This window comes from Eptatretus burgeri, chromosome 11 (genome assembly GCF_056783735.1).
Source record: "Eptatretus burgeri isolate ZD-2024b chromosome 11, Ebu_testis_v1, whole genome shotgun sequence".
NCBI classification, from domain to species: Eukaryota; Metazoa; Chordata; class Myxini; order Myxiniformes; family Myxinidae; genus Eptatretus; species Eptatretus burgeri.
Window position 1 is genome coordinate 1,986,786 of NC_140971.1, and position 25,737 is coordinate 2,012,522.

General features: G+C 40.6%; 1 protein-coding gene across 5 annotated transcripts in view; it reads right to left on the bottom strand.

The window, feature by feature from the left end:
- Positions 1 to 25,737, bottom strand: part of LOC147016291 (zinc finger Ran-binding domain-containing protein 2-like) — a 104,359-nt gene that overhangs the window by 21,065 nt on the left and 57,557 nt on the right. For all 5 annotated transcript variants that reach the window (XM_085844886.1, XM_085844885.1, XM_085844884.1 and 2 more), the window contains exons 5-6: positions 20,010 to 20,086; positions 19,774 to 19,899 (exon numbers count right to left, since the gene is read on the bottom strand). In XM_085844886.1, coding sequence (XP_085701012.1) covers positions 19,774 to 19,899; positions 20,010 to 20,086 — 203 coding nt within the window. The remainder of the gene's footprint in view (positions 1 to 19,773; positions 19,900 to 20,009; positions 20,087 to 25,737) is intronic.

Consider the following 25,737-nt stretch of genomic DNA (forward strand, 5'->3'; position numbering starts at 1 on the left):
CAATGTCATCATCATTTTTAAATTTAATAGTTGATTTTGAAGTATGTTTTTGAATATCTATAACAATATTTTTTGGTTCATCACCCTGTTCTTTCATAAGACGAGCAATTTCTGAAGATATTTGAGAAATCTCATATGCTCCGGGTGAGACTTATCGTTTTGTATCCTCTTCCTGGATTATAACTAAACTTGTCATTTTTCTCTGTGATATTAAACAAGGTATTATAAATTTCCATAGACAATAAAGACGCCTCATATTCTTTTGTTGCATCGAGTTTTAGTGGGTATGGAAATTAAGATATGTGGTCGCCTGTTGTGAAATTAAAACTCAGGATTGTGCTTCTCATTTTATTTAATATGAAATAAAATATCTTTGTCTTCTTCTTCTTCTTTCGGCTGCTCCCGTTAGGGGTCGCCACAGCGGATCATCCGTATGATCCGCATAGTGATTTGGCACATGTTTTACGCCGGATGCCCTTCCTGACGCAACCCTGGTCGCCTCTTACGACACAGGGATATGGTACACCTATTTAACCGGGGTATACACCGGCCCAGTACACTGGTACTCATTTCGCCGACCTCGGAAGGATGACAGGCTGAGTCAACCCCCTGGTGTTTTAATTCAGTGGCCCAACGGGGATTGAACTCAGGACCTTTTGGATCCCAAGCCGCTGCCCTAACCACTGCGCCAACACCAGGCTTGAAATAAAATATCTTTGTATTGGCATTTATTAATTATTTTCATGTTCATCAACTGGTCTAAAATAGCTGATGCTTAATTAAAATAATTGTTATTTCCAGCCTTCTTACTACCTAACAGCAATAACAGTCGATCAACTAATTGTGATGGGTCATTTGTAAGAAAACTAACACCTGAACCAAGGCTACTTAAAGCCTCAATAATGTGTTTTCCTTCTCATTCTTCCTACTTTTACCAGATATATTGACCCTATAATTAAGAGAGTCCAGCAAATCAATATATTGTTGTGGGCCAGGGGGTTGGATGAGAAGACCACGAGGTGGGGGAAGCTATGTCGGTTCCCACCAGACTCCCCGGAATTGTAGGCCGTCACACACGGATAATTCCGTGACGCAGCGGGTCGCTTAACCGGCCGTGGACGCCAATAACTCAACCGCGTGATCTAGAGTCCTCCCGACTATGGGTTAATCAGGTTAACTAATTAATCACGTGATTTAATTACCGGGGAACACGCCATCGGTACGCCTTGTCCGGACTGGATCACTCTCCCGGATGGGATCACTTTTCCGGATCGGATGCAGCCGAGCGACACTACCAAGGATGTACCGGCTAAAAGGAACGGATCGTTGGGAATAAAGTCCCGGCTAAAGTAGGATTCGGACAATGCTGGATCAATGGAAGAAAAGACGAAAACGAGCAGGGAACATTCCTAATAATGATTTATTAACAGTCGACTTACAAAAGGGGACACAGAGCAGACTTAACGCAAAATTAATAACAATAATAATGATAACAATCTTCTGCAGTCTTACTTAAGCAGACAGGCGCCAGCACTCACACACACACAGACACAGAAAACCCGATGAAGAGGGAGTTTTGAAACCAGGAAGGGAGAGGAGTTCAGGCTATCATCTCGGTACCTTTGCGCCCGATAACACGACGCACCACCAATACATTTCGGGGGAGGGGGGGGAATGCTCCATGGTGCGGTGCCCGACAAGTGGGCGCATCGTCTCTGGCTTCAGCCACATGTGTGGAGCCGTGTTCATGAAAGGAGGAGCTCGAGTCGAGAAGGGGTGGAGTCCAGAGAGCTAGGGGGGAGTGGTAGGCGGGACCAGGTAGGCGGGTGGGGTCGACGTCGTGTGGGTGGAGACGAGGATGCGGAGTCCAGGCAGCAGGAGGCGGGTCGTGGCGGTGTCAACAAGGCGAGGTGGAGAAAGAGAAACAGGCCAAGAGAGAGGGCAAGAGGGACTGCCCCGAGTTTTATAAGGCCCGCAGCTCGGGGGAAAGGGCCATGCCGAATCCAAACGTCATCACCCGAATCGGGCGCTCCGATTGGCCCAGACCCCTCACATGGCCCGCCAACTTTGGCCAGAAACCGCCTCACTTCGTTTCCGGCAAGGCCATCCCAGACAGTGGGAATATTCCGCCCCGACCCGAGATGACATGAATCGCCCACACCGAAATTTGCACGCGAATCGTCCTGTAAAAAACCCAGGCCGTGCCCGGGTGACCGATCGAGGGTCCCGCATGCCCGCTCGGGCGTTTGACCAGCGTCGATCAACACGCTCGCTCCGCACGTGCCAACGTGGCCCGCACTGTACATTCCACGGCTCGATCGCAGCTTCGCTGGCCGTAGAGACGAGGAGACGTTCACCATCCGTGGAGAATCCACTGCTGCCAGCGAGGGCCGAAGGTACATCATCATGGAAAAATTTGTGCATGTCTCACAAGCGGCGTACGTGTCTGCTTTCGAGCACATTCCATACAGTGTGCACGGTTCCGCCATTATGCACGTGGCCAACGCTCGCGTTCACACGACTCCGCAAGCGTGTGCACGGGGCGAACACCAATATGTGTCGGATATTGAGGTTAAAAAGGAACAAGCCGCTTCGACTCCGCACACTCGTATCCCACCAAACATGGTGTGGAGTCGTCTTTATCAGCCTCCGTACGCGTTTCGTGCAGCGTGGGCGTTGTGTTGGCTGTGTTTCCTGGGTTGTGAAAAACACCATTCGTGCAGCCTCTTAAGAGGTATTTATTCGCATGCCTTTTTAATGCAACCGGCAATCCTCCCCAGACCATCAGAAGCTCGAGCCGACAACCCCGCACTGCCAAGCACACAACTCGCCACACACGCCGGGTTTAGGGCTCGCCCGGGAACGAGGATCTCTGTGCAACAGTTTCCTCACCGCGGTGCCGCACGCGGCTGATTTACCTCAGGAATAATCAGACGAAAAGATGAGTGGGGACAAAATGAAGAAGAAAATGATTTAAGCAACCCAAGCTATAAGATCATCACAACGCACTCCCTTGTTGTCTCACTAAATAAAAGGAAAGGGACTATCTACACGTATATTAATGGAATAACTGTTGTGGGACACCTATCTGTTGTTTGCATGCGGTTCCGAGAACCGCAACAATATACTCTAACATCCTTATTTTTGATATCTAATGGTTTATCAAAATACTTTGATTCATCCCTCACAGTTGAACCTTGTCTTCAATCTTTTGTGAGAAGAAACATTAATCTCGGAGTTAGTTTAACAGGGGGTTGAGCAGAACTCAAGAACCTCAATTCATCATTAAATATCAATCCCTTTTCTTGAACAAGATGAAATATTGCTGGTTGTTCTGTTGGAATGAGTCCTGATTTGGTTTTTGAATCTGCTGAATATTCATTGTTTTGAAGAGCCTTCACAATATAATCAGGGGGTTGATTAATCTCTCCCAGTTGTCGAAATAATCCTTCATCATCATATTCTAATTCTGCCATATTCTCCAATTCTTCCTCCATCATTTGACTGAAATCTTTTAACATTTGAAGTTTTTTTAGGAGTATATTCTATTGTGGGAACTGAGGGACATCTATAATTTTTTCTTGGGAAGTTTTTAAAAGTGGTTTAAAAAATTTCTCTTGTTTTCTTTCAAATGCTTCTTCACCCGTTAGTTTCTGCCTGCGTTTCTTCTTTATGTCTTCCTGTTGTTTTACAACTTTTAAAACCAACTCTTCATGTTCCTTAAATCTTCTTGCTCTTTCTTTCGCATCCATTTATATATTGGAAAATATCATTTCCTGAATTGTAAAGGTCAACAGGCAAATTTTCCTTTTCTTCATCATTAAAGTAGATGTGTTTTAATAAATCATTTTCTTTAAATATTTCATCAAATTCTTTATTAACATTAATACGAGTTGTAATTTCTTCTTCACTTATACTTGTATCTCTGCTTTTCATACGTTTGCATTGAGTTTCTTCATCAACATCACAACCGAATGATAAAATCTTAACTCCATTCCCACTCAGATGTTTAATAATTTATCTCATTCCTTCTGGATTCATTTTTGATATCCCAAGACCACCAGATTTTAGTTTCTTTAACTCACTCTAAAAATGTGAATATTTTGTTGCACCAAGAGAGACCTCCTCAAATATTTGGCCTTCATTCCTCAATCGCATATGTTCCTCCACTGAAATATAGTAATAATCTTCACCTTCTACTTCTCCTGGTCGCATTGCTCTGGATGTTGTTGATACAATACGAATCACATGGTGTTTCAAAAAAAAAAAACTTCCAATATTTTCAATTTTACTATTCAAGAACCTTGATTTATGAAAGTTTTTTTTTTCCAGAAGCAGATTTACCCACAAGATTTATAATAATAGTCATTTATATATGTAATTTTTTATAAAATAAAAAATATATCCCTTAATATCTCATCTTGTTTCACAACAATATATTTATATTTTTCAGTCATGTGCTTCATAGTCATTCAGTCATTTACTACATAATTCAGAACAATTGTCTCCATTGTTTATATCTATTGAATTTAACTTGAATAAAATAAAAGTATGAGCATTGTTTCTTATTGAGCGACGAGGGAGTTGAAAGTATGATTGACGAAGATAAATACAATTACAAGAAGAATGTCTCCCTCTTGTGTAGTAGCTACCCATTACCGTTTGGTTTCTCTCATTAACACAATCATCAAAGATAATGAGGTTCTTTTTTATTTATCCAAATCTTGGAGAGAAGGTATATCATCCGTATTATCACTAAGAATACAAGTTATAGGTTTTGATTTCTTTTTACATTTCTGTGTATCACAAAATAGTTATATTATATCTTCAATGTTATAATCATGTAGTTTATTTTGAAGTTGAAATAAACCGATTATATATTCATTTTGAAGACCCACATTAAAACCTTGTGAGAGTAGTTGATACTCAGGTTGAAAACTAGACTTTGTGAAAATTATTAAATTATCATAATCTAAAAAGTTGGGAGTAAGGAGCATCTTTAAAAGTAGACAGGTTTTCTCACATACGCTTGAACCATCTATGAGATATTTTTAAATTTGGAAGATTTTTATGGTTGTTAAATTTTATCTTATTTTCCCAAATGGGTAAAAAAAAATCATTTATTTATATATTTGGAAAATAGGTTATTCAATTTTTTTTATTGGCTTTTTTAGAAACTCTTATGTTTTATCCTAAGTTCAGGTTTAATTTCAAGATAATCCATTATTTTATTTATACAATATCTTGTGTTGATATTTCCCTGAAAATGACAATTGTTAATTATATAAATCATCAGTCCATGAAACATTGTCATTTGTTCAGTCTCTTCCCTTGGAAGAAAAGGTGCATTATCACCCTCGTACTTTACATTCATTTCTCTTGTTAATCTTGTAAAGTAATTCATTTTTGATGTAATTTTGAAACAGTTATGTTCTTTTTTATTTTCATTAATTAGAAGATAATCACAAAATGTACATTGTTTATGGGCTTCTGACTGTGTTTAATCCCACTCCATCACATGCAGGACAATTCTCAAATTTGTCATATGGAGAATTAGGGAATTTAAGAGGCTCAAAATCTAGTAAACTATTCATATTTATAAAGTAAAACTTTACTTCAAACAAAATTAATCTTCAATACTTTCATTGGTGCTTTCACAATCATCGATAAAACTACTTTCATAACTATCGTTTGAACACAAACTCTCGGTATCATCACTGTCTTCTGTTCCAACAGAGATACTATCACTCTCATAATCTTCAAAATCTTCAGTTGAATAATGACTCATATTTAATGTCAAAAAAAAACATTACCATCTATATCTATATACTTTTTTTCATGAACAGATTTAACGACTACATTTTTATATTAAAGGTAATTTTAAAATGGTCCTTAACTCCTCCTGAACGAAATGCCATTTCACCTGATATCTTAACATCCTTTATTTCATCAAGATTTACATCTTCAGGGTTTTTGAAAAAAATAGAAATTTTTCCTTGTATATTGCAGATGGTCTTATCTCTTCTTTCTAAAGCTTCATCCATAAGGTTTTTCTTTTTTGATACTTTTTCTTGTTTCTTTGCTTTTTCTCATTTTGAATATATTGCCAGAAGGATAGGAGAAACTTTGTTGAAGCTACTTTAATTGATGTTCTTCCAAATACAGTATACTAAAAGCCCTTCCACTGAAGGAAATTGAAGAACTCATATTATTCACCATAATTGTTTTTATCCAATAGTTGTTAGGGTCAGGGTCAGGTATGGGAGCATGTGCCAGAACAGCGCGTCGCTGCGTCCACTTTCCGCCGGTACTCCAGGGGCCTCCGTCTGGCCATCCCCCAGGCAGATGCCAGGCCCATCCCCATCTCCTTGAGATGATGGTCAACCTGCTGCAACCATGAGGCACGTGGTCGGCCCACTGGCCTCCTCCACTCATGAGACTCCCTCGCTGAGAGAATCTGGTGAGCAGGATCAGCGTCAGGAAAACGAGCCACATGTCCATACAGCCGCAGCTGACGCTCACGGACTATGCAGGTAACAAATCTCATCCGAGTCTCTCTCAGCAACCGCTCGTTGGACACAAAATCCGACCAGCGATAGCCAAGGATTCTCCGAAGAGACCTGGTACCAAAGGAATTAAGTCTCCGTCTCAGATCCTTGGTCAAAGTCCAAGTCTCGCACCCATAGAGCAAGACTGGAAGTACCAAGGACCTGAAGACTCGGACTTTCGTCCTCCCGCACAGGTACCGGCAGCGCCACACCCCATGATCCAGTGAATCCATGACTCCCCAGGCCCGACCCAGACGTCTATTGACCTCCGGCTCACAACCTGCGGAGACATGAATATCACTGCCAAGGTAAGTGAATCTATCCACGACCTCAACATCCTCACCACAAACAGACACAGACAGGACAGCAGCATCCAAGATGTCACCGAAAGCCTGGATCTTTGTTTGGACCCAAGAAATCCGTAATCCCAACGGCTCCGACTCCTCATTCAGCACCTCGAGGGCCCCCAAGAGGATGTCTAAAGTCTCCGCAAAGATGACTGCATCATCTGCAAAATCAAGGTCCGAGATCTTGACATTGCCAAACGATGCACCGCAACTTGATCTCTCCGACATCCTCCCAAAAATCCAGTCCATACAAGTGCTGAAAAGTGTGGGGGCAAGTACACATCCCTGACGAACTCCAGTAACAACTGGAAATAAGTCAGAGGCGGTACCACCACACTTCACAGCACTCTCAGTACCAGAGTAGAGTTCAGACATCAGATCGATCAGTTTCGGTGGCACCCCACGAAGACCAAGAATCCTCCAGAGGACATCCCGATTCACTGAATCGAACGCTTTACAGAGATCAACATAGGCTGCAAGCAGCCCCTGCCGAAACTCTCGTCTGCGTTCAGTGAGGACACGAAGAGCAAGGATACGGTCAATCGTTGACCTCTTTGGTGTAAAGCCTGACTGCTCTGGACGCTGGTGCTCAAGCAGATGGTGGCGAACCCTATCAAGAATTATCCGAGCAAAGACCTTGCCCGGCACTGAGAGCAGCGTCACCCCTCGGTAGTTGTTGCAGTCTTGGCGATCACCCTTCCCTTTCCAGAGAGGGACAACAAGGCCCCTCTTCCAGTCAGTTGGGATGATGCCTGTGTTCCAGGCAGAGCACAAAACTGCATGCAACGACAGGAGTGCAGCATTTCCACCAGCCTTGAGAAGTTCAGCATGGATGCCACAGATCCCTGGAGCTTTGCCCCGTTTCAACTGGTTCACCGCAGCCCGTGTTTCCACAAGCGATGGTGGACCACAGTTGATTCGAGGGTCAGCAACAGGGATTGTAACACCCTTGACGTCCAACTCGACAGCTGGGGGATCAGCCTGGTACAACCGCTCAAAGTAACCGGCCCAGCGGGCCTTCACTTCAGACTCCTCTGTCAAGAGCCTACCACTCTCTGCTCGAACTGCAGTGCTCCGAGGGATGGGCTTGGATGAACGTAATGCGCGAATTCCCCTGTAAGCGGGACGAGAATCACCTGTCCACAGGTGATGCTCTACCCCCTCACAGATTCCTTGCACATAGGCCTCCTTGTCCACCCTCAGTGCACGTACAGTTTTACGCCTCAGCTCCCTGAACAGCTCAGCTCTGCCATTCAGCCTGGCCCTGCGACTCTGGTCAATGGTATCCAGTGTCCCTTGAGAGACAAAATTCTTCTTTGCCCTGCGGTGAACTCCAAGGCATCCACCGGCAACATCAAGGACGGTGGTCTTGAAGGTGCTCCACAACTCTTCAGGACCCCCTAAAGCACCCAGACCCCCAAGTGTCCACTCAGCCTGTTCGCAAACTCCTCAGCTACTCTCTCATCCCTGAGCTTGGCAACATCCAGCCTAGGCTGGGATGGTACCATTCTCCAGGATTTAAGGTGCAGCTTTAGAGTTGCTACAACAAGCCTGTGGTCAGTATTGAGGAACTGAGCACTCCGGTAGACCCTGCAGTTCTGGATCATCCTCCAACGACCATCAATGAGGACATGGTCAATCTCCTTTGCCACACCGCCAGCGTTGGAATACCAAGTCCAGCGATGAGCTTGCGGGCGCTGAAACCATGAACCAGCCACCCTAAGTCCATGACTTCTTGCAAAGTCAAGGAACTTAGTGCTATTCTGGTTCATAGTTCCTGACCCATGGGGACCAACACACACCTCATAACCATCCCTATCAGTTCCAGTCGATGCATTGAAATCCCCAAGACTAGAAGTGTATCTCGTCTGGGGCACTGATCAACCACAGACTCGAGTGTGGCGTAGAATGCATCCTTCACGGTAAGATCACTCGCCTCAGTCGGAGCATAAATAGAGACCAGGGAAATGACACCTAAGGAGTGACGAATCCTTAATCTCATAATACGCTCGTTGACCGGTGTTACCTCAATTATCATTGGGGTCAGCTTATTGGCCACAGCTACAGCAACTCCTTGGGTATGGTAACCATCAGAGCGACCAGACCAATAGTAGGTGTAACCACCCACCATTATCTCGCCGCAATCCGGTCTCCGAACCTCAGAGAGAGCTGCAATCCCGATGTCCAAACGCTTGAGCTCAGATGATAACAGAGACAGGTGATCATCCTCTCTTAGGGATAGGACATTCCAGGCACCCACCCGAAGGGACCGCCTCAGGTTAACCCAAGGAGACCGCCGTCTGGTGGACGACACCTCAGCACCACTCCGACACACTCTCCCGCAATCTGACCCAGGGATGTTACCCCGTGGTTTCCCTCCTATCAAAGATTGGGGGTCCCGAAGGCTTTGCCCCAATCCCGTCATCCGGTGAGCTGCCCTGCGAAGGGAAGCTGCACAGGGAGGTACTCCCACGGAGTGGGTTTTCAGATTTTTTTGCGTTTTGCGGAATGAAGCGTTTTACGGTGGCTGGAGTGCAAATCCTGCCACCAACCTCCTAATAAGACGCAGGAGGACGTCCGCAGACACAGTTGGGCACTAGATATGGGGAGTAAAATGAGATAAATATGAGAGTAAAATTGAATATGGTAAGAGAAGGTGATGAAACTACTCCCTAAATGAGGACAGCCCTCACCTTATCACATCATCTCAAGATTTTGTAAGATGTGATGTTGACAATGAACTCCAGAGACAAGAACAAGATGTTGATAACACTGTAGTTGGTAGTGGATTTGCTTTTACAAAATAGTTGTTATATTTATCTTTATTCAATTTTACATCCCCAACATATTTCTCAGTATCTTTTACAAATGTAGAGATTGATTGAAACTTTTCTTTTGTGTCTTGATACATTGTATTTATGAAGTAAAAAAAGTTGGTGGATAAAGTTGTTTGAAACACGGATTCACCTATCAATTAAATGGAATTTTCATCCAGAAAATTTTAGTTCAAGCAAAATTTTGCGATATATATGATAAATACAACGAACTGAGACATTTGTAATCATGAATATAAATTTTATAAAAAACACCTTCAAACCAACAAACACACATTCAATATTTTCAGACAAATATCTCCATTTGAACAAGAAACAAAACATTGCGATGCATGAAATATTGATATTCTTTTAAAAAATTATAGGAGACACCTTCAATCATGCAAACACGAGAAGAATGAAGAAAGGGAAGGGGACAACTAAATTATCTATTGAAAACACTGATGGGGCATTTAAAGGACATATAAAAATAAGATTGTTTCGCTTTGAAGACCCTGAACCATCTTCAATCATTGAAGCTGTTGATATGGTAAAACAAAGTATTGAAACTAATTAAAAACACATTAAGTGAAATGAAAACTTTTAAGTTTTATATGAGAGTAAAATTGAATATGGTAAGAGAAGGTGATGAAACTACTCCCTAAATGAGGACAGCCCTCACCTTATCACATCATCTCAAGATTTTGTAAGATGTGATGTTGACAATGAACTCCAGAGACAAGAACAAGATGTTGATAACACTGTAGTTGGTAGTGGATTTGCTTTTACAAAAATAATCTTTTTAGATATACACATCTTAAAATCAAATCCTCTTAAAGCTTCTTCTTATATTGATTGACCAAAAGAGATAAAAACTTAAGAAAGCGGTTGTTAATATTCAAAACAAAGATAATATAATAAATGCTTTCTATGGTCTGTTTTTGCTCACTTACATCCTCCACAATGGAAACCTGAAAGGGTTGAACATTATAAGAAATACGAGAATCCATTAAATGTTAAAGATTTAAAGTTTCCAATGTCATTGAGAGATATTCCTAAATTTGAGAAAATTAAGAATCTATCTGCTAATGTATATGGATTAACAGATACAAAGTTCAAATATTAAAATTTTCAAATAACTATAAAAATGATGAAACACACATTGACCTTCTTTGTTATAGTTCAAGGAAAAATTCACATTATGCTTGTATCAAAAATTTATCAAGACCAATCACCTCACAAGTATTCAATAGAACAAATAAAACATATCCCTCCCTGAAAGAGATGTCTCAACTTCTTTCATACGAAAGAACGATTAAATCCACATTCAAAATACTGTAGTAATCATAAATAAACTGCAACTAATATACCAAAAGGAGGAAAGAAAATATCATTCAAAGATTACAACAAATCTAACAAACATCCATTTGTAATATATGCTGCTTTTGAAAGTATCCTTGAAAAGATAGATACTGTTTCTCCAAATCCAAATAAATCATACACAAATAAATATCAAAAACATACTCCTTGTGGTTTCTGTTATGATATCAAATCATCTGTTGGTGATAAATAAAAGTTAGAACTTTATAGAGGAGACGATTGGAAAAAGACTGTATAAGACAAAGAGAAATAATGGTTAAAACCTATAAACCAATGTCAATAACAAAGGGAGAGAAAAAGGAATTTAGGAAGAACAGTATCTGTCGTATTTGTGAGGAGAAAATTGAGGGAGAGGTCAAAGTTAGGGATCATTGTCATCTTACTGGTAAATATAGAGGTCCAGCTCATTCCCGTTGTAAACTTAATTACAAGCCCCCAAACTTTATTCCTGTCTTTCTTCACAACAACGCCCACAATGACACACATCTATTTATAAATGAACTTTCAAAGACATCAGGAGATATTTCTGCCATTCCGAACAAAAATACATCTCATTCACAAAAACAATTCATACATCCCCCATAACCAATGTCAGATTTATTGACACATTCAAGTTTATGTCAAGTCCATTATCTAACTTCGTATCAAATATTAAAAACTTCCCAAAGCTTAAATCACATTTCTCAAATCAAGAAGAGATTGATCTCTTATCACAAAAGGGAATATATCTGTTTGATTACATGTATTCATTTGAGAAGTTTAAAGAAACACAACTTCCTTCAAGGGAAAGTTTCGATAGCAAATTGAATAAAACTCATATTTCCGATAGAGATGAAACGAGCTAAAAAAGGTTTGGGAGAAGTTTAAAATTAAGAATCTTGGAGAATATCACGATTTGTATCTCAAAAAAGATGTATTATTCTTCACTGATGTGTTTGAGACTTTTAGAACAGTCTATCATAATAAAAATTATTATGGATTAAACCCCGCTCATGATTACACAGCCCCAGGTTTGGCTTGGAGTGCCATGTTAAAAATGACAAAACAGGATTTGGAATTCATCAGTGATTATAGATATGCTTTTAATGATAGAGAAGGCTAAAAGAGGAGGAATATCTCAAGTATGTTCCAAGAGATATGCTGAAGCAAATAACAAATATCTTCCTGATTATCTATCTGTCTGTCTGTCTGTCTGTGTGTGCGTGCGCGTCTGTGTGCGCGCGCGCGTGCACGTCTGTGTGTGCGCGTCTGTGTGTGCGCGCGCGTGCGCGTCTGTGTGTGCGCGCGCGTGCGAGTCTGTGTGTGCGCGCGCGTGCGAGTCTGTGTGTGCGTCTGTGTGCGCGCGCCTGTGCGTCTGTGTGCGAGTCTGTGTGTGCGTCTGTGTGCGCTCGCCTGTGCGTCTGTGTGCGCGCGCCTGTGCGTCTGTGTGCGCGCGCGTGTGCGTCTGTGTGCGCGCGCGTGTGCGTCTGTGTGCGCGCGCGTGTGCGTCTGTGTGCGCGCGCGTGTGCGTCTGTGTGCGTCTGTGTGCGCGCGCGTGTGCGTCTGTGTGCGTCTGTGTGCGCGCGCGTGTGCGTCTGTGTGCGTCTGTGTGCGCGCGCGTGTGCGTCTGTGTGCGCGCGCGTGTGCGTCTGTGTGCGTCTGTGTGCGCGCGCGTGTGCGTCTGTGCGCGCGCGCGTGTGCGTCTGTGTGCGCGCGCGTGTGCGTCTGTGTGTGTGCGCGCGTGTGCGTCTGTGTGTGTGCGCGCGTGTGTCTGTGTGTGTGCGTGCGTGTGTGTCTGTGTGCGCGCGTGTGTGTGTGCCTGTGTCTGTGTCTGTGTGTGCCTGTGCCTGTGCGTGTGTGCGTGTGTCTGTGTGTCTGTGTGTGTGTGTGTGCGTGTGTGTGTGCGTGTGTGTGTGTGCGTGTGTGTGTGTGTGTGTGTGTGTGTGTGCGCGTGTGTGTGTGTGCGTGTCTGTGTGCGCGTCTGTGTCTGTGTGTGCGTCTGTGTCCGCTGTTTCTCGACAACCACTGGTCCGATCTAATTGAAACTTGCCAGGTATATTGCTGGGGACCTGAGTATGTGCATTTTCAAGGTTTGATATTAATCGGACAAGTGCTTCCCAAGTTATGGCCATTTATTTACCAATCCAATGACAAGACACGTTGCTGCGTAGGCGTGGCCGATGGGGAAAGGGCGCCATTTAGTTACCGTGGCGTAGGAGTGGCGATTGTCAATGGCAGCGAATGTCATGGCAAGCAAAGACAGGGAGGTAAACTTGATTTTAATTAACTGTGTGTAAGTATCACAGCACTTGTTACTTCAATGCAAGCGATAATTCGTGGAATGCATGTGAACATTCCATATGGGCACGCACCACTTCCGGAGAGTGATGACTAACTGTATTCTAATAATTTCTCGATTTCTTATGCGCATTTATAGATAAACACAATGCCCCAATCCAGTCGTCGTTTGTGAGAGCGAAGGAACGGCATGTGTAGTTGTTTGAAAGTTTTTTTTTTGGTTTGCACGTACGGCCACGCACGTACGGGCACGCGAGAGTGAAGGAACGGCCTGTGCCGTTGCTTCTGGCATGCGGTTTGAAAGTTTTTTTAATTTAAAAAAAAAAATTTTTGCACGTACGGCTACGCACGTACGGGCACGTACTAGTAATAAGAATGAGGACAACTCTTACCTGATGTATTGTGATGCTTACAATTTGTATGGGTGGGCTACGTCTCAATCTTTACCCAATGGAAAACTTAAATGGGTTCAAGAAAAACGCAATGAAAAAGTTTTACAAGACATTGTTATCTCCTCTCAAAAATAATTGGATGAAACTGAAGTTGGATATTATTTTGAGGTCGATTTAAAATATCCAAAGAACTTCATAACAAACATGAAGACCGACCCTATGCCCATGATAGAGAAAGTCCAAGAAAAGAATGGTTAAGTGATTACCAACAGTCATTTAATATAGAAGGTAAATCTACAGAAAAACTACTTACGACATTAAATGATAAAGAAAGTTATGTTTAGCATCAAAGGAACTTGAGACAATATTTATCTGCTGGGTTGAGAGTTTGTTTTAATTTCAAAATCCTATGAATTTTCCAGTCATTGGTTAAAGAAGTGTATTGATTTTAATACAAAAAGGAGAACAGAAGCAAAAACAGATTTTGAGAAGGACTTTTATAAATTAATGAACAATGCTGTTTTTGGAAAGACTATGGAAAATGTTAGGAAGAGGAAAAATATAAGACTTGCTCCATCTTGGAAACAGGCTTCAAAGATAATTAATAGACCAAGTTTTAAGCGAGTGGAGGTGTTTTCAGAAAACTTTTGTGCTCTTGAGTTGAAAAAAAAGAGAGCATTGAAATGTATAAACCTATTATGTGGGAACATCAATTATTGACTTGTCAAAGTCGTTAATGTATAACTATTACTATAATAATTTAAAACCAAAGTATAAGGATAATGTGTCATTGTTATATATTGATACAGATAGTTTGATATTAGAAATTAAGACAAGTGATGTATATGAGGAGATGATTGATAATATTGATATATATATATATATATATATATATATATATATATATATATATATATATATATATATATATATATATATATATATATATATATGTCACAAGTCATTAAAAGTCAGGTGATGTGTTGTTTTCATCCAATAATAAAATGGTTATTGGTAAGTTTACAGAAGAATTGGGTGGAAGGAAATGAGTGAATTTATGGGATTGAGATCAAAGTATTATGCTTATAAGTATATTGATAATAATAATCGTGAAGGGTGTGATAAGAAGCTCAAGGGAATAAAGAAAAATATAATCAAGGAAACAATAAACTTTAAACATTATTACAACTGTTTAACCTTAAAGAAGGAAGAGTACAGAAAAATGAATACAATAAGAAGTTATAAACCTCAATTATATACAGAAGAGGAAAATAAGAAAGCATTAGGAGCTTTTGATGATGATAATATATATATATATATATATTTTTTTTTAGAGAATGAAATCAATTGTCTCCCTCATGCTAATAAGTATAAGTGTTAATATATTTAAGTGTTAAGATATGGGGTTGGGGATTTTAACGGGCCACCGCCGACTTTTTTGCCGATTTATAAATGATAGAACCAAGCAATAACCAAACCAAAGAGTGGAGATGTAATCAGCCTTGGTATTTAAATGGGAAGCATAATGAATGTGAGAAATATCAAATAAGTGTTATTGAAGAAATAACCAGGGGAAAGGCAGATAAAACAAATAAGCAGATAAATTTAATTACAAATAAGTTTGAGAATGGAAAGAAAAAAAAATTAATATCCTTGAATGGACTGAAAACTTTGATCGTTGTCAATTTAACAATGGAAAAACTATTTTCAACAATCTCAAAATGATATGTGGCTCAGGAGGTGGTCAGACAAGAGCATTAAGAGAAGTTTATCATTTTATCTTTGCTCAAAGATACTTAAACCAAGAACCAAGTTCCAAGTTATTCTTTGTGAATATACTCGATGGAAATGAATGTTATAAGAAAATTAAGTTATTCCCTAAAGTAGAACATGGGCAAATATTTGTTGGTTTGCTCTGAGTATAATGAAAATATGAAAGGACTGTGATTATGTTGGGGGGAAGAAATGCTTTAATCAGCAAGTCTAAATTTTTCATTTGCTTGTATGGGAGGGAAGGGGATAGGTAGGGAGGAAGTGGGTCTCCCATTTTGAGCTTTTGGGGCTTGGGTCAGATAGTTTTTCCCTTTTCCCCCATTCATTTGAATGATTGTCCCAGAAGCAACAATTATCATCTATCGTCAGGTTCCTTGTGTCCATAATTTGACGTTCGTTGGAATTTTTTGGAGAGTAGCTAACCCCAACATTTTTGGAAAGCTTAAACGATACCAAAACAGAAAATCCATGTTTCACATTTTTTCAATGCATATAATGTGGTCAAATAGGTCGTTTTGGGGTAAAAACCCGTTTTTTTAAATTTCAGCTCTGAAAATTCAAAATTAATCGCAAGCAAGCAACTGATGATGCATAATTGTTAACTCGAGGACAGTTCTTAATCTAGAATACATATATCTGTATTTTGAGCAATGGTTGCCATGGAAACGGCTATCATTTTGTCAAATAACAGTTTATTTAATGTATTGCTTTCAAATCTTGAAACAAGTAACGCATGAATATGGTGATCAGTGAAATGTACTTAATGTCAAATATGAGTTTGCAGCCAATTGGCATCACTGTCTCTAATGTCACTCATCATTGCCATCGTCATCATCACTATCATGGTCATGCCGTTCAATGTTTGAGTCCTCGTCATTCTCACACGAAGTGCTGCACATGCAAAGATCAGTGCATGTTAAGTTCTTGGCCCTGCAGGAACATCTCTGTGATGAACATTCTATCTTGCACTGGCACCTTATCATCTCGATAATTGCCTTTGTTGCAGGGAGAATGTCTGTTGTTGTCGGTTTGAGTTGACCACTCGTGTCCTTGTGGAAACCATTCTTTAATGGATCAAGAAATGTTTGCTGAGAAATTGCTGCTTGACCCCAAACGTATGCCTGGATATGTACCCGCATGATATGCTGGCTCAGAGCACCGACAGTTGGTGGTAACTTATCATTCTCAGCCATGTTCTTACAGAAGAGTTGCCACCGAAGTTCAGGGATGCTGGAAATATTGACACCACTTGGACAATAACCTGAACAGACAAATCTTGCTAAGGTTGTGAATAGGTCCTCTGACAGTTCAGAATCCTTACAGAGCATAGCAAAGTCAACTACCATGTTGTCATCGGCTTTCAAGTAGCACTGGAACCACTTTGCCTTACCATGTCAAGCGAACCGCCCAGTATTATCGGCACCTGTGAATGCATGGAAGGCTGGCAATGCCTGGGCTCTCTCCTCACCTAGGGCCGGCCTTCCAGATTGGCTCGATTTTGACAATACTTGATGCCATTGAGATAGATGTGTGTCTTGGCAGGAGATGATAGTTTGCTATGGCAAGAACCAGGACATCTGTATCAGGTGAGAATATTGTCAGCTCAATATCTCCCGTGTGTTGCAGCTATTGCTTGCTGGATCATCAACGTATCGGCCTCCTCATGATTAATCGCCTCAAATTGGAGACCCCTGTTGCTTGACGTCCGCCCAGATGCCGAAACGACTACCACCTTTGTTAAATCACGGTTGTATTCTAGAGTTTTCTCTGCCAAGCACTCCATCAGATCAGCCTTGGTTTGATCATGGGACAGAAATCGACTCATCGTGATGTGTTTGATACTGGTATCATCCTTGACCTGATATTGGACTGGTGCCTTTCCTTGATGTCGTTTATCTCTGGTTGTGCTCTTGAGGGAATCTTGCTTGTATGTATCAAAAACAAGAATTACATGGTCGAAGCCTCTGGTCAGACTCATCACCCTATCATTGAAACATTCACTGTGGTCCTTCACTGTCACGACCATTGCTGGTTTCTTGGTCATTTTCTGGACAACTACCATTCCATCCACGACTGTGACCTTCGTGCTAGTACTGCCATTAATTACAGCATCAGCGGGTGCTGGTTCCATGTGTGTGGCATCAAGCTCATCTTCTGGTAAAGACGGTTCCTTGTTGGCAAACTTCTCCAAGTTGTGGATTAGCTTCGACTTGTCTGTGCATGACAGTAAGCTACCGTTTGGTGCAAACAGGGCCCTCGGTGTCACAGTGAATTCAAAGTTGCCAATTGCATCCTTCTGGTCGACGTCCTTGCTGGATCTGGAGAGTACCATCAACTGTTCCAATACTTGAAAATCATAATACTTATGTGTAAGTTAGTCATGGTCACTATATTTAACAATTATTTAGGCCATCCGATGGAAAATAGAATTTAAAAAAAATATATATTAAAAAATGGCAATTCCACTCCAAAAATGCTGTTTCCATGGCAACCGACAGTCAAAATGCAACATTTTATTATCTTTAAAAATCCATTGTTAGTCATTTAACAGTAATCCATCATCAGTTGGTTATTTTGTATTGTTTCAGATTTTTTTAAATTGGAATTCAAAAAAAGCATTTTTCACCCCAAAACAACCTTTCCAAAAGTTGAAAAAATGTGAAACATCATTTTTTTATTTAAATAGATTTTAAACTTCTCAAAAATCTATAGGTTTGCTACTCTCCAAAAAATTTCAACAAAATTACACAAGGAACCTGACTACTACTGAGGTAAGCAGTCACATGACGATGAAAAGGGGTGTTTCCAACTTTTATAATTGAAAATATTTTTTAGAATCCAGATAAGAATAGAACACATGATCACAGGGAGATTGAGAATCTTTTGGGTGTAAACATTGATGAAAAGTACAATTCAAAGTGAATTTTAATGAACAATGTGAAATATTCAACAAAACGAGATTACTATCGAGATAAATTTTGATAATACTGAAGTTCCTGCTTATGGACACCTGTGTATCCAAGTTTAAATGTCATTACACGGCAGGTGTCCATCCTTTCATGACAGCAGAGGCAATTTATTTATTTACCCAAAAGCTTCTTCGCATTCAGTGCATGAATATTCAAGTGTTCAGAAATTAATATGTAAAAATAAATGGCTCAAGATGTAAAAAAAATAAACTAAAAACAATAAAACAAGTCTTTTGGTTTTACAATGCATCTTCACGCTGAGGGAAGAATTCCAAAGATCACTAAAACGATAAAATTGAATTAACACCTTGAAGGTTTTTATTTTCAAGATTATACGAAGATGGTAAAAACCCACCAAAAAACATCATCATTAATCGATTCGAAACAAACTAATTTAATAAATTAAATAAAAATTTGGTCTTGAGAAGCAATTTGTTTTGGTAAGTTAACAATTTATATTTTAATAGCAACCTCACATATCAATGTACATTGTGAGGAATAATCTACGAAACTCTGCACATGAAAACAGATCGTCAATGAACTCACTCCACAAGCTTTCTAGGGTTAAACCATTACCACACCACACCACACTCAATCCCACTACATACCTGACTCAAAGCCGTTAAAAACTGCAAGGCCCCTCCGCGCCCGAGCCCACGGCCCCCGAACCCACGCCGCCCAAACCTGTGTGGCTTTTATTAAAATGATATTTTCTTATATACAGTGTCAAGACTCGTGAAGGAGTGAGAACAAGAACAGATCAAGACACAACAGAAATGCAAATGACAATAAAAAGAGAGAATGGTGTATACACCAACAGTAGGGTTGGATATTGGGAAAGGTTGGATATTGAAAGGAAAAGGATATTGGGGGTTAAGGGTAGGTGGGGAGGTGGATGATCCATACCACAATGAGGTTAAATATCTTGCACCATTTTAATTCTCAGCAAATTTGCCCCATAAATACTTTAAACTTTAAAATCACTCCATGTAACAAACTAAGTTTTGTACAAACAGCAGAATCATTAACATTTGATACTGTCAAGGGGGTGGAAAACAACAACAACAACGGGTTCAGAAGAGAAAGAATGGAAGTCATGAATATTAAGGGATTAAAAAAAAAAAAAAAAAATTCCTCCAACGACAAATCCAAGGTTCGTCCTTGTAAAGGAACTATCGGTGGATGTCATTACCTCCAATAACCCCTTGAACAGAGAAACTCCCTCCACATCCCAACAACTGTCATACATAGTAATCAAGCAGTTAATGCATCACCTCAAGCTTGTATTTCGATAAGTCATTTTGTTCTTCTTCCCCCTCCTCTTCTTTTTTGCCCTCAGTCACCAAAATGGAAGCAACAGGAGGACCTTGCCCCCTGAATTTCTTTTTCTTCCTCCCAAACTGTGATCCAATTGGAAGATAAAGACAGGAAGGTGTAAGAAAAGCAACTTGGCAGAAGACAGATCAAAGCACCAAGACGACGAAGGGAAGAGACATGTAACCATGAATACCTCATCGTACTCTCCATCAGACTCATCTCTTTCGATGTATTCCACATCCTCCCTCTCATTAAATCCTCCTCCATATCCTAGAAGACAGTGAAAAGGTAAAAAGACAACATAATAAGTGGAGGTACATTGAAAGTACACCGCCTCCATGCCAAATAAATAAATAACAAATCCTTCAGCGCACAACATTGCCGGGGGTGCCCTCAGCGCCTGGCGATGCCGCCGTGCAGCATAAGGACATGGAATTGGGAGGGAGCAGTGTGCAATAATTGATTGATTGCATAATTTAAAAATAATAGTAAAATAATAAATTTCTGAATCAATTGGCGAAAGGCAAACCAAAACCACCACCGTTTCATCTGAATGTGCAACCTATTGAAAATTAATTTATCAAAAAATTGAATAATTAATCGATCGATTGATTAATCAATAAATCAAAAATACCCTTCATGGCCAAATCACTTGTTCACCGTCATGTCCAAATATCAGCTTCCCAGGTCAAAAGGTGCCTGAGATGTTGCCGAGGTGAGAAAGAAAATAAACTAGAAAGAGCAATCAGAGATTGCAGACTCTCACCAGAAGTTGTTTTGTGTGGTGTTTGTGCAGTTTTGTGTGGTGTGTTTTGCATGGTGTTTGTGTGCTGGTGTGTTTCGTAATTCATAATAAACATAATTAGAACTGCTACTTTCTAACTGTCGACAGCGATGACAGGGTACCAAGACGTCCCGCTTTCATGGAACCCCACTTTGATTGGACACCCGACCCTGAACCATGACGTCCTCTATTATTATTTGATTGAATTCAGAATGGGATTTTGAAAAATCCAATTCAAATCAAATGAAAGACCAAATAGGTCCTGCAATGGAATCATCAGAAGGAACCCTAATAAGCAAAAATCAAAGATCGAGTCATCAGGAGGAACCTCAATAGGATTCATATATCAGCTGCTAATCCTGTACCCTCAAACCCACCCAAGCACAGCCAAGTGAACCCAATAACAAACATAAAAATAATAAAGACATAAAAAAAGGAGAACCCAGATTCAAATAATTAAATCGTTCTGGTGGCCAGACTGTGTGTCCAATCAGGTTGAAATTGAAAACATATATTCCCCATCACTACGAGATCATAATTGTGAAGTTTCACATCAATTGATGAAGCGATTCAAGAGAAATAATTAATTTAAGACTTTAGTTCAGTTCAATATGGCTGCCAGACCACGTGGCCTCTTCGTTATCCGTGAACAACCTGGCATCCTCAAGGCTTGGAGAACTGTGTGTGTGAAGCTTCCCCTCGATCTCTCAAGCCATTCTGAAGAAGATTATTGAAGGTTTATTCTACAAAAAATAAAAATCATACCTGCTCGACCATGTGACCGATGATGTTAAAAATTACACCATGTATTCACCAAGGCGAGTATATCATTTGCATGAAGTTTCGGATTGATATTCTTAGCCGTTCTGAAGGAGGTGATTTTTAGATCCTCGTGGAGGATCTCTAAGTCTTACTCTTCATCTTCTCTTCATCGTTGTTCTCTTCATCTTCTTGTGGACTTTTTTGTTTCACAGCCTACAGTTTTCATCAAAACTTCCTGAAACTTGGCATACATATGTAAAAATACCCTGCGCAGACAGTAATCATCTCCGATTTTGAAAATTCCTCCAAGAAAAAAAAAAAGTTATGACGTCAAAATATATCCGCAAATGGAAATCGCCTGAAAAATTATCTCCGAAACTAGGCAAGCTTTTTGAATTCTGTTTGCATGAATCGAACAGGGCATTAGCAGAGATGAATTACCGCACATATGATACATCACTGATGTCATATCAATTTTTTGACCTCATTCCTATTTTTTGACATTCTTTGTTTCAGAATAGAGAGTTTTCATCCGATCTTCATGAAACTTGCCATGTATATGCAGAAAGCCCACGCGCAGGCAGGAACCATCTCCGATTTTGGAAATTCTTCCTACAAAAAAAGTTGATGTCATAATATCGCCGCTAATGGAAATCACCTATACCAATATCTCTGAAACTCGGCAAGCTGTTTGAATTTTGTTTGCGGGAATCAAGCTGGGCATTAGCAGAGATAATTTATCGCAAACCTGATACATCACAATGACGTCATATTCGTTTTTATGACGTCATATTCGTTTTTATGACATCATCATTAAGAGAATGAGGATCTTCGCTCATTTTAGCTTGTTAAAGGTCTTTTTTTGAAAAAAAATTGTGACCTATCATTTATTTGTGAACACCCTGGTATTCCTAAGACTTGGGGAACATGTGGATGAATCTGGTCATTCTGGAGAAAATTTTGAAAGGTTTCATTGCAACTCCAACATGGCTGTCACAACACATGACCTACTACATCATAATTATCGTTGAAAAAAAATGTGACATGAGTCGTCACTCCGATGGTGAAAATTGTGTGTCAATCGGATGAGCGGTCGCAGAGAAAACTCATTTAAAAGGGAATAAACCGGAAACATTCCAGCAGCATAATATAATAATAATAATAATGTACAACAAGAATAAACAGGACAACAATGGGATACCCAGACTGTAAGGCTTGGTAAAAAATAAAATTCACACCAAATTATTTAATAAATGAGATGATTTTCCATTCCACATGTACGAATGCTTTTTCTCAAACAGAAACATTCCAAAGAAGTTATTCTATGGTAGTGTTACAGGTGAAACTCAAAGAGCACTCGGTAGAGCGTATACCTCCGCCACACAACACCTGATCCAGTGGAACATATCGAGTCCAATAACTTTTTGAAATATCATTCCATACATCGGTTTTGGCCCGATCTCTCAATGGTGAAGAATCACTGAAAAATTTCTCGAATCCTGATCTGGATTTTAATGCATCAGCTCGGGGGGTCCTCGTGTGCAAAAAATGTACCCTAAGTTACTCGCTGGAATTTTGAATTTGACCACTTCCCTAAACAGAAAAACTTGGTTACCATTTCCATAACCCGGCAATAAGTGCGAAAATGGTGCCTCTTTTGGGGGTTCCGACGGAAATTGTCGTGCCAATTATTAGGGGTAGTGGAAATGAAAACGACTGTTACTTTGCAGTCTTACACCCGAGAAACACAAACTACTCCTCAAAATGTCAGTCTTGAGACCTTCTTTCATATGATATGCAAATTAGGTTCAATGGTTCAAGAATCAGGTCACTGGAGGTGAATAGGTCACAAAAATTTGGGTCAAGTGAAAATCTGACCTATCCCTGAAACATGCCCCACAGACCATGCCACATCCATATTTTACCCTCTCTGAGGGTCTATCCCATCACAATAGGTGCCAAGGAACACAATCATATGAATAAAGTGGAATTTGTTGCAATAAAATGAAAACAGCACAGAATGGAAAGCGGTCGACTTTCAATCTGATCACTTTTTGGCCACCGCTTAAACGATTTCCTGTTGGGAAAGTTAAATGGTAATTATGTCACGCCCGTTCACCCTAGATAGACAAATTAACCGTTAAACTGTTTGCCTTAGAAGACTCTTCCATGTGATATTACCTTTATGGAGATTGGGCCAATAATGAGATCACTTGAGGTCAAAAGGTCACGGAAATTGGGGTCAAGTGAAAATTTCTGTGGAAAATGCACAACAGCACATGCCAGGTCCATATTTTTTCATCTATGAGAATGCCAAAGGAACACAATCAAATCAGTAAATGACACTTAAATATGGTACCTTGTACGAAACAAACGATTAATTCCCCCAGTTTAATTGCAGGTAGGTTACCATCACAATAGGTGGTACAGGTTCCTCCATTACATAAAACAAAGAGTGATTGTACACATGCTATGCTATATTAGGCATGGTTCTTTGAAAGTTTGTCATAGAGAAGAATGAGAATCCCTTCCTCACTCCCCCAAAAGAGAAGATGCTCCACATTATCTTAACCAAGGAAGTCATGTCAGAAGATATCAGAGAACAGCTGCTGAATGTGGAGAGAATCGGCAACGATACCTACGAGAAACTTCGTAGAGAAAGGTACATAGAGAAGACCGTTCGACTGTCAGACACGATTCATCGCACCAAGCTTAAAACCTTCGCTGCAATCCACAATAATTCATTTCCACACAAAGGAAAAGCAAAACTCAACAAGCGAGAAGATGCTCAGATGAAACGTACACTGGAGATTGTAAAGAAACGAGGACGGACTCTGGAGGAACTCCTGCAGTACGATGTGTGTACAACGTCTCCTCTCTGATGACGAAGGCCTCATTGACCAAGCCAATTAAAAGTGAAATTGTCCATTAACTTGAAGCTCATCTCAGCGACCAGGACCCAAGAACACCGAGACCTGATGACTCGATGGGAACATGCTGTATAGTTGATGTGATGGCAAACATTCGCAAGATCCAAACAAAGAGTTCAAAAAATTTTTGTGACTTCTGTGATGCCTTTCTCGGCTTTGTTGCCTCCACAGCAAAGGGTGCCTCGAGAATTGATTTTGTGTTTGATTCCTACATGGGAACGTCTTTGAAGGATTCTGAGCGGCAAAGGTGAGAGAAGAAGTCACCCATAGAACTGCATGATGTGTCCAGGGAAACCCCTCTCCCTCGAGAAATGGACAAGTTTTGGCCATCCAGAGTCAACAAAGCAAAATTTGAATCCCTCATTCATGCAGAGGCGATGGTACGGAATTGGAGTGCTCCTACGTTGGAGATTATAGTCAGTCGTTTGTGTGGACCAGACAGCATCGTCGTTTCGTGTTGGTCCACGACATCGAGACCTGTAAAGGTTCCACAACTCAAGTGTAATGTCGAAGAGGTTGACATGAGGATTATACCACATGCAATGCATGCTGTTAAACAAGGTAAAAATCGTATCATAGTCCTATCGTCAGACACGGATGTGTTCATTTTGCTGATGTTCTCCTGGAGCGAGCTGAATGCGAACGGCCTCGAAGAACTCTGGGTGAAGGCTGGGGTTGGTGACTCAACAAGATACATTCCAATAGATATCCTTTGAAAGAGGATCGGACGAAGTTTGTGTCAGGTTTTGCCCGCTGTCCACACACGAACTGGGTGTGACTACACAAGTAAAGTTGGAACCAAGCATGCTGCTCTAATAGCCAATCCAGAGATGGACTTAAAGGACTTTGTGGTGGTGACAGGTAACCTGGATACAGTAATTGATAAAGTAGAAGCCTATCTGACACAGGTCTTTAAGAAAGGAACAACGATGAAAACCATGAACCAGCTCCAAAGCCACAGGTAACATCATGCCAAGCGGTCATGTTTGGATGTCACCTGCCACCCACAAGTCATGCCATTCGGTTGCACATTTTAAGAGCCTACTTTTCTACAAAAGAGATGGTGTCCCTCCTCTCATCATACAAACCCTCTGACCCAAGACAATTTGGTTTCGAATTTATCGATGATCTTCTGGTCCCAAGCAGGGGGAACAATCCAATTCCTGAAGACATTGCAATCCACTGCACATGTCAAAAGTGTGGAACTCGGAGATGTCCTTGCCGCGGTTCGAACAATCCCTGTTGTACATTTTGCACTTGTCAAAGTGACTCGGAAAAGGTAGGATGTCAAAATGTATTTAGTGTCGTCAGAAAGTGAGTGACTGACTCATAAGTTTATACACATTTCCAAACCAGAATCACATTCCACCAGTTGGTATGTGTTTACTTACCATGTTGGAGTGGCAGTTTTCGTTTATTGTTTAGGCCCTATGGTGGTTATTAAG